Consider the following 16,077-nt stretch of genomic DNA (forward strand, 5'->3'; position numbering starts at 1 on the left):
CAGCACGTATCTCTGCATGTCTGGCCGACATCTCCCAGTGGATGTCCTCACACCACCTCAAACTCAACCTGGGAAAGACTGAGCTACTTTACCTCCCAGGGAAGGGCTCTCCCACCACTGACTTCCACATCACTGTCCAGGACACAGTGGTTGCCTCCACAGAAACCGCCAAAAACCTTGGCGTAACTCTTGACAACCAACTGTCCCTCTCAACAAACATCACCGCCACTACCAGATCCTGGTCCAAGCACTGGTCATCTCACGCCTGGACTACTGCAACTCCCTCATGGCAGGTCTGCCTGCCAAAGCCATCCGACCTCTACAACTCATCCAGAATGCAGCTGCTCGATTGGTCTTCAATCTTCCCAAACACAACACACACAACACCCCTCCTCCGCTCCCTCCACTGGCTACCAGTGGCTGCGCGGATACGCTTCAAGACTCTAGCTCTGGCGTACTCTGCTGCTAACGGTTCAGGTCCTACTTACATCCAGGACCTTGTCAAACTCTACACTCCTGCCCGTCCTCTCCGCTCTGCATCAGCCAAACAGCTGGCGACTCCCACCTTGCGTGGGTCAACTCGCCTAAAAACCACTTCCAGACTTTTCTCTGTCTTGGCTCCCAAATGGTGGAACGAGCTCCCCACCGACATCAGGACCTCAGACAGCCTGTACATCTTCCGCCGCAGGCTGAAGACCTATCTCTTCCAACAATACCTCGGTTAAGTCATGGTCACCTAACAGATAAATATATTAAAAAAAAAAAAAAGTTCTTAAGTTCTTAAGTTCTTTTCTCTTCTTTTCTTCTTTAACATAAAGCACTCCTTAGCAATGACAGTTAGCTCTTAAAGTTATTATAAGTTATCGAGTACTTACTCGATTCCTATGGTCTATGTCTAGTACCATCAGGTTGAATGCAATTATTGTAAGTCGCTTTGGACAAAAGCGTCTGCTAAATGACATGTAATGTAATGTAATGTAATGTTTGGCGGAAAAGACTTGTCGGGCTGTTACGCCACTGGATGATTGACAGCAGAGGCGGCCAAGGAGATGGGGGCCTTGGCCTTCGGCCCTCCCTCTACCTGTTTTATTGGCCATTGGGCAGTCAGTCAACCAAAAAATAAATAAAAAATTAAGAATTTAATTTTTTTGTTTTTGTTTTGTTTTCCCACCGGGCATTTGCCCGGTATGCCAGTTGGCCAGTCCTGCTCTGGTTCAACCCATCCAAGTGTGATATCCACCTTTTAAACTTTGCATCGCCGTAAATCACTACTCCTACATCTGTAAGATGGTGGCAAAGGACAGTCTGAAACGTAAATGTGAGTCGTATTTTGCTGCCTGTACAAGTGACCTATGTTGTTGTTTTTGAGGGGAGACCAGTCCCACTCTTCTTAAAACATACCGGAAAGCTTTTCCTGATTTTACATGAACTTCCCTTGATCTGTCTTTTGCACAGAACTATGTCATTCTCTAACATTATTTTATCTGTTGTTTCATGTCTGTTTTAAATTTGTCTTTGTAAAGCACTTTGTAACATGCGTTTTGAAAAGTGCTCTATAAATAAAATGTATTATTATTATTACTAAAAATCAAAGTACAGCTGAGGCTAGGTTTTGCTGGTCTTTGGCCATAACTCAAAATGTGTGAGTGAAATTTCAATCAGATCAATTGTCTCTGTGTTTTACTCTTTCATTGTTTAACTGAATAAAACATTTCTGGCCCCTAGTGAAACTGGAAGTAAATCTACATTTATATTCAGAACATAATTTGCTGTAAGGAAAGTCAATTAAAGAATACATATCTTTGCTTCAAAGGACATTTTAAAATAGATCCTTAGTACTATTCCAGTGAGATATGGCTCCTTACACAACTGTTTGATTTTTTTTCCATTCCACTGGTTTCCCCCATCTGCATTGTTCTATTTTTAGAACAATAACATATTTAAAATAACATATTTCTGAATTTGGATAAATAATATGGTTGTTTTGGTTTCTTCCATTGATTATAATCTACACATTCTTCACTGCCAAACATTCTCCAAAACATAACTGACCAAAACTGTCATTTTGAAAACCTGTCTCTGAGGAAACTGTCAGGTTATATTCCTTTGACTATGCTACAGAAATCTACTCAAATAGTTTTACTGATGTAAGCTCTGAAGGTTGTACATTTAAGGATCTTCTGACCTTCAAAACTGTGATTCAGTCGTCAGAAAGCACTGCAAAAAGGAGTTTTGCTGTCAAAACTACTTCAGTAAAATATCTGTTATGTTATCCTTGTCAATCAAGTCTACAGGATGGTGGCTAAAACATTAAAACATCTCATGAATTTTTGGTACAGAAACTAAACACAAACTGACTGCTGTATATCACTGTCTCTTTGAGTCTGTAGCCATATCAGAGCTATGACATGAATAATGTACCGGAGCTGGCACAACATTGACTTGTAAAGCACCATGTAACACCAGCCACACTGTACCCTGCTTATAGGAGCTCTTCATCGTGTTTCTGCATACTGATATTTGACTGTATTATATGTTCAGAAAAAGAAAAATCTTTTAACAGTCTCTAGTGAAACGACAGTATATATTTTTTTATATTAACACCGACTCAAGCAACTCCCTGTGAAATGTTTACATTAACTCAAATCCCACAGAGAATCATCTCAAAAACTGTAAAAAGCTGCAATCCAACGTTCTCACAAAATGTTTTGCAAGGAAAAGAATGTGATGTGAAGCTAGCTGACCAACCAGGCAGTGAATAGATGAGATTTGAGCATTTAAATGTATTTTTCCCTCTCTGCAGCCTGCACTCTGAGGAAGGCTTCAAAGAATTGTTGAACAACCAGGACTCTTCCTATATATGACTGCATGACCATAAATATGGACAGTGGAGGCAGTACGCTTGCACTGAGGCACATTACAGAGACGTGAATATTTGTATCTGAATTCAGATAAATTCACATTCAGTCAGGCAAATATTGTATTTTCTAACCTAATATACATTAGCAATGCAATACACTTGTATATACACAATACTTACTATTTTCCACCTGTGTTGTTTATTTTTTTCTATTTTAAATATTGCACAATTTATATTTTATTGTTTTTTTCTGTTGGTTTTATTGTATATTCTATATATCTCCTACTCTTGTCCTTATTTTTTTTTATTTTTCTTGTGTCTTGTACATATGGAAAATAAAGTTGACACTGACTTTGATTTCCACATCCTTACACTGTACTTTTCATCACTTCAAGAAAAATAAATGTCAATGATGACTTTTTTCATGAAAAATAACAAGCGACTTAGAAACATTTAGCTAAAGACTGTATAATTTGCTATATGTGCCCTTAAAAGTTTACTTTTTTAAATAAAAATAGTCAGTAGCTCTCTCTCTGTAAATATATTTTCTACATAAACTATAAATAAATGATTCAATTAAATACTAGTTTCTTATTTTCTTTGAAACTTCAGATATGAAGGATGATTACTGGATATGTTGGTGTTGTCCTCTGTGAAGTCTCTCTATTATCATATGATGAGACAATATGATGTACGGCAGCTAGACAAAAACTGTCAAGACTGACAAGCCGAGCAAGCAGTAATGTCTCTCAAACATAGAAGCGGCTGTAATAAAAGACAAGATTATGGTGTTTGGGTCTGTGTGTGCGTGCTTCATAATAAATATCCAGCATGCATACGTGCCTGCCTTACACCACTTTGACTGACTTAACTGACTTTAGACCAGGCTGAAGGTTCATCTTCTGATCTGATGCTCACAGTCAAATGGCCCAGGCTTGCACACAATCAAACATCTCTTGAAAGACCCTCAGCTGGCCTCTATCCAATCTGACAGAGCTTTAGACGACATGCAGAGAAAATCAGGAAATCCAGGTGTATATGTTTTACTCTGTCATTATGGGGTGTTGACTTTAGGTTGCAACAAAAAATTAATAAATAAATAGGTTCAGAATGTACTGTGTATATAATTCCAGCACTATGTATTGTGAGCATAGATTGTGAGCTGATAAAGACTAGGCTAAACTGCATATTATTTCTAAGTAATAATAAGACATAGTGTTGCTATTAGAAGTTATTGCATCTATTCTAATCTTTATTAATTACTAAAAAAAAATACAATATCGCTTGTGTAGAAAATCACGCAGTAAATTTGGAGATTCCTTGCTTTTAATTTGTCATCCAAACACATACAAAACATTTCTGCGTAAGTGGACTTGCAGCCAGGTTTTCAATTTGACATGAAATTTACACCGTTGGCCGAGTGTTGACAGTAACTGAACACGCAAAAAGGTTTAAGCGAGAGCACTGAAGCCCGAGAGAGAGCAGCACACAGCGGGGAGAGTAGCGTTAGCAACCGTGCTACCCAAAGCCTAGCAAGCAAGCTACAATCGCACGTACTTACTTGCACACGCACATACACAACTAGGCGAAAACACCACCAAACATGCAGTACTCACCACACCAAGCCGAGTGCTGACAGTAACTGGACACATGAGCCAGCACGCCCGGAAACAGCGCCAGCTATGCCGTGCAGACGTTGTTGTTCCAAAACAGCAAGTCACAGCCTCTGGTGGACGAATACAACCCTTGATTTACAAAGCACCTAGCGACGTGCCAATTATAGAAAATTTGATTATTTGTTTGACCTGAAATCATTCAATCCGCAATCACGAGAAGATAGAAGGAACCGATCCTTTGGTGACACTGGAACTTATAGATGTTCCCGGGTCATCCAGGGGTCACAGGTGACTTTGTTGGTATAACTACTCGACCTGCCCATGGACGAAATGGATATATCCAGTGCTTAAGCACCGCCTCTGGTGGTCAGTAAGAATGAAATAGAACTCCTGCCTCACTTGCATTCACTGCAGGATTGTCCTTTGCACAATGCAAGACTTTCCAGTGTTTCTTTTTGGGCTCATTTCCTGTTGCAAACCCTGCCTGTCTCTGACTCTCCTGCTTTATTGATTCTCCGGTAAATGCCTCATCCTTCTGTCCCTGACCACAAGTTTGCCTCTGCACCTCCTGGTTTCTGTTTGCCTGTTCCTGTGGCTGTGTGTGGCACTGAGTGAGTCCACCTGTGTGTTTAGTGGTGCTCGCTCCTGGATCCCATGTTGCGGTCTTATCTACTCACCTGCTTCATCTGTGGCTTTGCTTTCAGCCCTGCTTCTCATGGCATGGCAGCCCTTCTGTGAACTTTTGTGTGTGAGTACCACATCTGTTGCTGTTGCTAAGAATAAAAGTCATCATCTACTCCTGCTGTTTTGTGTGCTGCACTTGGGTCCTCAGTACACCCGTTACAGGGTGATGAAAGAAACTACTACAAAATAAGAACTTAAAAGCTAAAACAGGGAGAACAGTCACCAAACCAGACAGAGATGCATCTGGTCAGTATGATTTATATGGTCCCTGATCAGTGTTGTGTCAAATGTATGTAACTAGATTGTTTCTATGTTGCCTCTCCAACTGACGTAAATGGGAAGCCTTCGAGGGGTGGGTGGGTACAGATTGGTGGCATCATTCCAGAGATGGAGCAGATGGGCGACTTATGACGTGAAAAGGAGCTATGAAATAGATGATTGTCATTTAAAAAACTAAACACTTGAGCACAAATAGCAAGGGTAATCTCAGCTTGTTTAATTTATGGATGTTCATGTCTTTTAATGTCCGTCTCAAATTAGATACGGTATTTATTCATTCTCTTGTCTTTTGTGTATCATTTGTGTGAATAATGTGTCACAGTAAAGGGTTTGGTGTGACATTTCATCTGCAATTGCTGTGCAAAGCATGTATTTTCTTTATTTTAATTATTGCATTTAATATAGAGAGAATAAAGTAAATAAATTGTGCAAAGAACTGGTCTATCTATAATTGATATCTGATACTTTTACATAAATATGTGCTGATAAAAACTCTTGGAGCCAGAAAAATATTTAAAATGTCCTCTTGCACCACCTATTGGCACACTGTCAAAAATGCATACCACACAGAGTTGTCCACTCATACGTGGCCCTACTGCCATAATGTTGAGGTTAAATTGCTGAATTTGACTGAACAATTGCTATATTTAAACTTTAACCAGCCCAATCACGTTTAAAAAAAAATCATTTAATAAATATCTACCTGTTCTGGAGTGATTATACATGACTTTACGACTACTATAAGTGCAAGAACATATTATTAATATTGATAATAATCACCAAGCAGAGGGACTTTTGGTAAAATTTATTTTGCAAGTGTTTAAGTGATACATGTTTCTAGGGATTGTCTTAACAATGATATCTTTCATCCCCTCCAACAACCAGGAGAGTAGATGAAAAGATATTTTACTTACTTTTCACACAAACTGTACAATATGTGAATAATATACTGTAGCACAAGGGATAAAAATGTTCAACTTGAGTACCCTTGATCCGACCCAAACTTATTCCATCTAGAATCAGAAACAGACAAAGGTACATCAGTACATCGTACTTCCACAGTTTTTTTTTGTTTTGTTTTTTAACAAAGATGTATCATCTCTAAAATCACATTCAGAGATTTTAAAGTGTTCATTTGTTCTTTTAAAAACACCTCCCTGTGTGCTTCAGTTTCTCAAGCCCTGGACACGTCAACATTGTCATCAGCGGGTGCTACTCTGGAGGAGCCAGCTTCAGGAGAGATATACTGTACATACCATGCTCCAAGACATATGAAGGCATTTCATACAATCAAATATATTGATTAAAAACAGTCAGTGAAACTGGTGTTTTACATAATATTTTGCAGAAGCTATCACAGAGACTAATAAGGCAGATAAAAGGGAAATTATAACAAAAAGACCAGCTATATGAAAAGAAAAGCACTATGTGCAGCAAGACATATTGAATGAGTGTCACAAGTCATCGAAAAGAAAAGCATTATTCCAAAGTGGCTCTCTTTGCTTTGAGTGGTCCTCCCCGCTTCCTTTGTTTTGCTTAGAAAATGAAGAAACCAATGAAAAGGGGATGTGATAGAGAACAGACATGAACCAGAATATAAAAAAATGGAGGGCCCTTCAGTTCAACCCTCATCCTTTGTGGTGTTATCCTCTAGATCCTCATCACTGTCTAAATCACTGTGGAGCCGCTTGGTCATGGCGTTTCTGCTTCTCTCCTTATTGCCCTTCTTTAGCTGGACTGGTAATGGTTTCACTGATTACAGAAACAGAGAACAGAATGAATCAGTAATTCAAAAGTTGATAAATGTATTTTTTCTAAATATAATTCGAACCCTCACCTTCTGACGGAACAAATTGGTCTTCAGCTCCACCGCCATTGTCGCTGTGACTGGCGCTAACCTTTTCTTTCTGTTCCTCGTCCGTGACAATTCGCTGTCTCGCGCTCTCGAAAACAGACTTAATGACAATTGAATCCTCATAGATCTGCAGCAATAAACAGACACACACATACACATAAACAGCATGGGTTCCAGACACATTCACGACTACAACAACAAGCGAAGGCTGCAAATTTTTTTTTGCTGCGTTCAAATAAAAGATTTCCTTGGTGTTTCACCTGAGATCCCTCCAGATTATAGGTCTGAGCATTGTGACACAAGAGGAAAATATCCTTCTCCAAATCCCCCACACTTCTGTACTTGTGATTACGCACACGTTCCTGTGAAGCAGAGGGTCAGAAAGAAAACATCAATATGACCATTGCAATAAATCTTAGACTAAGAGAGGATATTCTGATAGGGAAATCACATTCCCAAAACCCGAAAGGTTTCACAGTAACAGTGTCTCCCATCTTCAATCCGTACAAAAGTTGTAAAAAAGTATGAAGGGGAGTTATGTGCTGGCCAGCTACCAACTTATGAATCTGAAAAGTGAAGCCAATACAGAACTGCATTGAACCAGCCAGCAAGGGGGCGACTCCACTGGTTGCAAAAGTTGTCTGTGGGCGCTTTCACAAGCCAAATCCGTTCATTAGTCGGAATCAGAGTGAAATGGATAGTTTTGGTTCAATTTGTATGTAGTCTGGTTTGCTTTCACAATTATTATTTTTTTGTGGAGGGGCATGTAAGAAGGAGGGCTGGAAATATACTTTGTTTTGTATTTTTATTCGAAGTTCTTATTGGTGGAGGACTCTGCAATGATCTACCGTGCGCACAAATCCTTTCTCCTCCGGTTAATCTCAAATTATTTTATAAACACCATTGTTTTTGTTGACTTTATTCAGCATCTCCTGTATGTGGCTTTCGGCCCAGATGTCAGTCAAGCTGATCAGTCCTTTCCCAGTCATGCTGCATCTGTTGCTCTGTGTACATCTCACAAAATGCTTGTGCAGGTAGCCCACAATTTGCTGCGTTTTGTTTCATTTTGTTTGGAAACGGTCCCCGTCTTGCAAGTGGTCTCGGACTGGTTATTTTACGTCCACACCAGAGTCCAATTGGATCGTTCACATGTGACCAAGGGAACCGTAACAAAGATTTTACAACACCCGATTGAAGCTGACTAAACTTTGGCTTGTTAAAGCGCTTTTGAAGTCTATGAGAAAATGGCCATAATTTCCCCTTGATTTATTATCCAAGTCAGCTAAACATCTTCCTTATGAATTAATGACATCAAATGCTTCACTTGCAAATGGTGGTCCTAATTAGAGTCGATTAGACGATAAAGTCTCAACCAGGGAGCACTTTGAAAGGTCAAAGTTCTTAGAAAAAAAGACAGTGTTTTACGTTCATCAAAAATAATTGTAACAATTAATTGTAACATTTTGGTCGCCTAAAAGTGCCACGTTCAGCGCTCAAACTAAAAGACACAGACATGAGAGTTGTATCAATCTTATCATCGAACTGAAAGTAAGTAGACGTGTTTCCCAAAATGTTCAACTAATTCTATAACCTATAAGTATCGAGTCAAGCCTCAACTTTTTCAGATCGTCATCTTAAATCTAGTGATTTGATCAACAATTCCACTTCAAATTTTATGTTTAATGTGAAATCTGACGTTCAGTCCCAAAACTTGACAGCAGAGGTCACTTTAGGCTGATGAGTACATGGTAAATATAATAATAATAATAATAATAATAATAATAATAATAATAATAATAATAATAATAATGTGTAAATGGACAAAGCCTTTTGTATTTTTCTGAGTGTCAAGAAATCCTGTTTAAGGCCATAACCAAAAGTTTAAAGTCAGCCCCACACACGCTGCTATTAATACTCCCTTTAGCACCAAATTGTATAAATCTGCTACTGAAAATAGTTCCCAACAAATACCCTATTTACTCCTTTTTCAGTAATGTTTGCTAAAAAAAAACCCTACAGATTTAAGACCACTTGTACTCTGCTGCAAGTACATTTTAGACTGATTCTAATTTTCTCAACTTAAACATTAAAAACACAAATTTTATGAAGAACTTTTTGACGGAGAAACTGCCTCAGTGTTGTGTAGACATGAATATCTTAGTGGTTTGGGGTTACATGAGAGTGAGTAGATGATTTGATCAATATTTAATCTTTTCTATTCTTTAAACCCTTTGATGTGCGACTGAATCTCAACCTTGGAGTGCAAATCTTCTCTAGCTAACAAGCTTGTTAAATTATTTTTTTCTACCTATTCTGTCAAGAAATTGAGTCTTTTTCTGGGGTCAAGCTGGCTTTATGGATGACAACATCTACCACTTTGGTCCAGACTGAAATTTCTCAACTGTTGGGTGAATTTACATTAAATTTGCTACACGCATTCATGCTTCCCAGAGGACGAATCCTCACGACTCAAGCGATCTTCTGACTTTTCCTCCAGCCCCTTAATGAGATTGACATTTGTTGTATTGAGCGTTTTAACTACTATTGGATAATGGCCATGATTATTCAGACATTCGACAATTTGAAAAAGTCCTTCACATCCTTTTTACCTTTCACAGCAGCTAAATTCTTGTGATTTCACAAGATCACTCGAGAATTGTGGCATTACAAGATCACACCTCTATTTTGACATAAAGAGGTGACTGTTCATTTTAAATAACAATGGCGGTAGCTCCTGCATAGGTTGACATAGATGAAACAGTAGCATCAGTTATTAGAACTGGATATAATTTCTTCATGAAGGAAGAGCTAAGAATGGCACCGACAACTTTTGCTCTTATGATGTGATGTGACTTCAGCACTGGACTGTGACAGACCAGACGGCAACCTTCGAGTCTTAGCAGTGAAGCAAACCTAGAAGTGCCATAAGCCTGCATTCTTTCAAAAGTCCAACAGAGGTCGCCAACAGTGGTTGCAAAAGAACTCCGGTCCTATCTATCTCAATACAAAATGAGACTACTTCTCACTTGATTTATTACATCAGAAAAAAATCTTGTGGAAACATTATGGTCTCAATTACTGGTGTCAAGTCTTCTCCAAGACAATATGATGTTAACTATGTAAATAATGGTCCCATTTATAAGAAAACAGATTACATGGCAAGCTGTCAATCAGGCAGGACAGAAGCACAGCAAAAACAATGTGTATCCATGGCACTGTGTACATCTAAACAGCCGTGAATTTGTTTGTTGTTGTCTGTGTTTTCGTCTCAGAACTTTGACCCTTTCACTGTGTGTTTTCAGTTCATGGAAGTTAATTTGAACATTTTGTGATCAGTGTTCAGTTGTACCGAAAGACACTCCAAGGAGTCGGCTGTTCACATTTTCAGGTAAGTTACGTACATCTTATTTTAGCGTTTATTTTTACATCCAGCCTCCCCAGTACAAATATGGTCTCTCCCTGTTTCACAAAACAAAGATGTCACAGTGACCACATCCATTATTTATATACAGTCTATGTGACAGGCAGATAGTTGATCCAATCACCTGCCAGGTATTTTTTTTAAAAGTGTCTGCTCTTTTCCAAAAAGTTTCTACTTTAGAACAAACCATCTGGCAGCATCTGGTTAACATGCTCTCAGGATTAACTAAATAATATATATTTAAAATGTAATATTTATAATTAAACTCAGAAGATACTTATTGCGATAAACAAAACTGGGTAATTCAAATAAATAATACGATATTTATGAAAAATACATGAAAGTTTCAGTGTTTACTATTTAGAAGTATATCATCCATTTGGCACCACACTGTCTGGCTATTTATATAATTTTCTCAATCAGTATTTAGTGTTTGCATATTTAAAACGGAGACTTGTGTATCTTTTGATGTATTATGTATCTATTGGAGTTTTATCTCCCTCTGACAGTGATATCTGTACGTGAGTTGTGAGTGTGTTCAGTGACACTTACCCTGATCCTTCTGAAGTCGACAGGCTTTCGGATCAGCTCGTAGTACTCAGGAACCTCCTTTTTAGAGGGGAGCTGCACAAAGCCTTTGCTGATCTGTCGACCCAACCTGGAAGCATGATGTGATAGTTGATGTTATCTCGTTTTTCTTATTTATCAGGAAATTGTTTGGTCGACATGTGATTGACATTTATTTAGCAAATGTTGCTACAAAAAATCCTCCAATATAAATGGCAGAAGAGGTCTCATGTCAGTACCAGAAATTACAGCACATAGGCACGTATCGCGTTTCAGGGGAAATATTACAGCATCGCGGGGCAGCTCGCAGTACAACAGCGCGTTCTAAAAATTGCACACATGTATGTTCCGCGGTTGTAAAAAAAATGACTGCAGTTTATGTTGTAAAACCACTGACCTTAGGTTTAGAGTAAAAAACTTCTGGTAAGGCGTTATAAAAGACAGTTTAAACAGTAAATAAATGTATGTAAATTCCAGAAATTAAGTAGTTACAAGGGTCAGGTGACTGCTGCAATTTACGAAAAAAACGTAGGTTACGTTCAAAACGTGATTCACATAACTTAAGTTAAAAATGGTTTACTTTTACATTTAGTCATTTAGCAGACACTTTTATCCAAAGCGACTTACAGGAAGAGTAAAAGCAAACAATCAAGGTATAGTGCAATAAGAGCTATTAGTGCATCAATAAGTGCTAGTGACAATTCTTTGAGGAGTAGAATTATCATGTGGTCTAGGAGAGAAGATGCTCTCTGAAGAGATGGGTCTTCAGGAGTTTTTTAAAGGTAGGTTTACTTTTGTTTTCACACAGGACGCGCACCCCATTCTTCCAGGTGAAAGTCTGTTGCTTGTTTGACCCAACCACCACCCAACCGCGGGAGTCCTTTACTTAGCTGTCAATCACTATTAAGTCAGCAAGATGGTGGCGGCCACATTACAGCGTACCATGACATTTGTAAATGTAGCTCGTTTTTCGCTGCCTGTACACACGAACTACAGTATATTGACTTTTTGACAGGAGGACATGCTGGTTGCTAACATGCTTAGCATTTAGGTTAGCATTTAGCTCAAAGCACCACTGTAGAGTCTTATTGCAATATTCCACCATAAAGACTTTTAGATTAAATTAGATAAATGTCTGACATTTTGAGTTAAATAGAACCCCAACCTCCCAAAAACTTGTCTTTTTAGTGATGTTATCCAAAATGTGCTTTGTGACACATATTCAATTGAAAACTGTACAAATACATTATATTTAACCTCTTAAAAACACCCTGCCCGCCAGCAGATAGGTGCAGAGATAGGATAAGACCAATTTTTTTCCCCCCCACGTAGTTCATGCATGTAGTTGCATCACAATATCATGACACAGTCCACAAACAATTCAGAGCCCTCACCCGTCCTTGTAGTTGATAACCATATCTACCAGCGTGCTCAGTGTTCTCGTGAGCTCAGGTGGGTTTGGAGGTAGCTTCTCCGCAGGTGGGCGTCCTCGCTTCCTCTTGACCTTTTCGCCGGTTTCCTGCCCGGTCTGCAGCTCTTTCTCCCCATGATTATCACTTTTACGCTTCTTAAGACTGATGTCCTCCTCCATCTCCTCCAGGGAACCGTTTTCTGCTGCTTCAGGCTGCGGAAAGAGGAAGCAACATCTGACAAACTCAAACTTACATCGAGAGTAAAGTCAATGAAACATTGTGGTATATAATATTTCACAAAAGCCTGCTTCCTTTGTTGTTCATATTAAACCTCAGCATTACAAAAAGAATAACAACTTGAAATGTGACCAATATACATTTAAAACTCTTCCTCTGACTTTTATGTGGCAGTTGGGTTGCTCAGACACTGCGACACTATATATTTTCAATTATCACAAAGACAGAAACCTGAAGCACTTCAGACAGCCATCTATAGAGTCTAAAACCCTGAAATTAAACACTCACAGCTAATTAGCACTGCTGGCTGGAGTTTAAGCATTCAGAATTACAGAGTATGGTTTTGTATTCAAATGAAAGAGCGTTTATTTATTTATTACGATAGCATATGAATTTGCATGGACTGAAGCGACCCAACTGCTGTGCTGTCTCTGCAAATTTAGGACAGATTATTTTATCTGGAGGCTTTGATGTCAGATGATTATCGAGGGGAGGCAGAATTTTTTTTTTATGCACAATGAATTAATTTGAAGAAGCCATGTTATACCAAAACACAGAGGCTGTAATATGCGATAAATCTTAACCCATATACTTCTGGTTTTGCAAACAAAAATTTGACAAATACACGATTTTAGGTGCGTGGTGGTGCCTGCTTTATCCTGAGTTGTGTTCAACCCTTTCATCGCTCCTTTTCGAATATCTGCTGCAACCACTGTATTTTCCACAAAGGCAATTAGAGGCCAGAAACATGAGTATGCATGCAGCAAGAGCAGCTCTCGCAGCAGCAGCAGCAGAAGCAGCAACCCGGCTGGAGAGAAGAGGGAGGAAATAGAGAAGGCATGCTGTCCAATCCGAACAGAATACTGATGCATCAATCAAATAGGCTCATGCAGTACACATTGAAATCATATATAAAGCATGCAGTCAATGCACAAAATGTATTTCTCAAGGACAAAGATGAAAGCATGCTGAAATATTGCAATTTTTTGCACACACTGGTGAGTAAAACAGGAAGAATTTTTACTGAAAACAATAATGATTGTTATCCAAGCCTCAAAAATAGTAGAGATGGTGACAAACGCTGGGAAAAAAACAAAATGCATGCATGTCCATCGGAACCAAGAATACATGGCAGAGTTAGAGGAGACAACAACACTACAGAGGTAACAATAGAAATCCTGTTCATCATCGCTCGGCTCAAATGAAGGCTTTAAAAGCCCCGCTGCTCTCTCTAAGGGGCTGCAATCGTTCCAGCGGAATACTGGAGGGATAGAGGGTAATCCTCAAAGATGTATAACACAGCTGAGAGCTGCCTGATTGACTGTACATGTGTGAGTGGAAGGGTGTCAGTGTGTGTGTGTGCATGTGATGCTCCATGCCTGTGCTATCTCCTAACAAGCCTGCCTCTTTCCTGACTAATCTGGCAAAGATTCCCTCTCATCTGTTACAACACACACCTACACACACACACACACCCCTCTCTCCCCCCTTGCTCTGCCTCACACACACACACACACGCATACACACACACACACACATACACGCGCGCGCGCGGACACACAGACAGACAGGAATAAACTCGCGCGCTCTCCTACCCTGACGCGCACACACACATTCAAACGCGCACACACATTTTTTTGTATCCATCTCTTCCTCTCTTTCTCATGCGATGTAGCCTGGCTGAATCCTGAGCCTAAGAAGAAAAGACATGGAGAGAATATTTACCTGACTGCAATCTGCAGGCTGGCTATCAGGATCGGCTGCAGCTGTGGGGGAGAGAATTAGCAAGCCAGCATAGCGGCGAGCTGCTAGTCTCTTCATCAGCTGATCACTCAGAAGCAGAGCCCAGAAGGGGGGAGAATAAAAGCGCTATGTTTTCATATACAAATCAATGGGCTGGGGGAAAATAGAAATGCCATACCCATCTCCTGTCTGCAGCTCTCCGAAGTCTTTTTCCTGACTCTGGAAGGCCCCGAGCTTGTCTCCCTCTGCATGTTTTTAATATCGACTGCTGCCAGACGGGTTTTTTTTTCTCTCTTCCTACCCTGCTGTTAAAGTTATCGGGTCCATTTTTATTTTTTTTTTCTTCTAAATTTTGCAATGCATTTCAGAAAGAGCGTGTTGTCAACTTAACTGCAGAGATCTTAGAAACATGCGTGCAGTCTGCAGCAACATAGGACATTCATATAGTTCATACAGAGTGTGCACGTTTGTGCAAGCGCGTGGTCGCTACGGGAGACATGTTGTGGAACAATGATGGGCGCATATGAACTCAGACTGAGCGCACTTGTGTTTCAACTTGACTGTTCACTGAACGACTATTGCACTTTATTATTACAGGTCATTCACAGGTAACTAACTCAACAGCGCCCCCTCAGGTGGAACACGACTTACTTCACATCACAGCTCTTTTTCTTACAAGAACATCAGAATCAAGCAGAATATCAGAATGGGCGATTTACTGACAGCCACTTTATTAGGTACACTTGGCTAGTACTGGGTTAGACCCCCATTTGCCTTCAGAACAGCCTTCATTTTTTCAACAAGGTGGTGAAAACATTACTCAGAGATTTTGGTGAGATGCAAGTTGCTGCAGATTTGTTGTCTGCACATCCATGATGCCAATCTTCAGTTCAACCACATCCCAAAGGTGACTGGTGATTGTGGCCATTTGAGTACAGTAAACTTATTGTAATGTTCAAGAAATCAGATTATATGAGTGTTGTGACATTATTCTGCTGGGAGCAGTAGCCATTAGAAGACGGGTATTGGTGGTCGTAAAGAGATGGACATGGTCAGCAACAATACCCAGGTAGGCTGTGATGTTTAAACAATGCTCAGTTGGTCAGGCTGTCACAGCTCAGATTGGGGGGAAAAGCACAGGGTTAGACAAAAAAAATGCCCACTTTCGGATTACTTCTAACAATGTTACACAAATGCCAGGTTGAAATCCTGGGTTTGTTTGGGCCAACTGCCTCCCATCCCTCTCAAATAAGGGACCTTTTAACACTTTGTCAGTGAACAAAAGTTAATTTGATTGCTGCACCTACTTTTTCCCCTTTCACTTTTACCTTTTCATAAGAATAGCTACACACTGTTAATAAGAACAACCATTGGGCCAGGTGATCCATGCTTTTATATTTTTA

General features: G+C 39.6%; 1 protein-coding gene across 2 annotated transcripts; it reads right to left on the bottom strand.

Annotated features, from left to right (window-relative positions):
- Positions 1 to 6,229: 6,229 nt before the first annotated feature.
- LOC131992969 (probable global transcription activator SNF2L2) lies at positions 6,230 to 15,216 on the bottom strand. 2 transcript variants are annotated; one of them, XM_059358689.1, is made up of 6 exons: positions 14,657 to 15,216; positions 12,677 to 12,906; positions 11,268 to 11,373; positions 7,555 to 7,656; positions 7,277 to 7,421; positions 6,230 to 7,191 (listed from the first exon to the last, which is right to left on the bottom strand). In XM_059358689.1, exons 1-6 carry the CDS (start codon positions 14,750 to 14,752, stop codon positions 7,061 to 7,063), a joined length of 810 nt encoding a protein of 269 aa, XP_059214672.1. In that variant the 5' UTR covers positions 14,753 to 15,216; the 3' UTR covers positions 6,230 to 7,060. The 2 variants fall into 2 exon arrangements, with proteins under 2 accessions (XP_059214672.1, XP_059214673.1); XM_059358690.1 differs by lacking the exon at positions 14,657 to 15,216 and adding an exon at positions 13,956 to 14,303.
- Between the last annotated feature and the right edge of the window lie 861 nt (positions 15,217 to 16,077).

The sequence above is a fragment of the Centropristis striata genome, chromosome 19, assembly GCF_030273125.1.
Source record: "Centropristis striata isolate RG_2023a ecotype Rhode Island chromosome 19, C.striata_1.0, whole genome shotgun sequence".
Lineage (NCBI taxonomy): Eukaryota > Metazoa > Chordata > Actinopteri > Perciformes > Serranidae > Centropristis > Centropristis striata.

Bases quoted from the DNA above. Each gene is read 5' to 3' on its own strand.
- LOC131992969 (XM_059358689.1), bottom strand. From the start codon at position 14,752: ATGAAGAGACTAGCAGCTCGCCGCTATGCTGGCTTGCTAATTCTCTCC. The intron at 11,374-12,676 runs GTGAGGGCTCTG...TCATGCTTCCAG, and splicing joins GTTATCAACTACAAGGACGG to GTTGGGTCGACAGATCAGCA. The intron at 7,657-11,267 runs GTAAGTGTCACT...TCTGCTTCACAG, and splicing joins TCGACTTCAGAAGGATCAGG to GAACGTGTGCGTAATCACAA.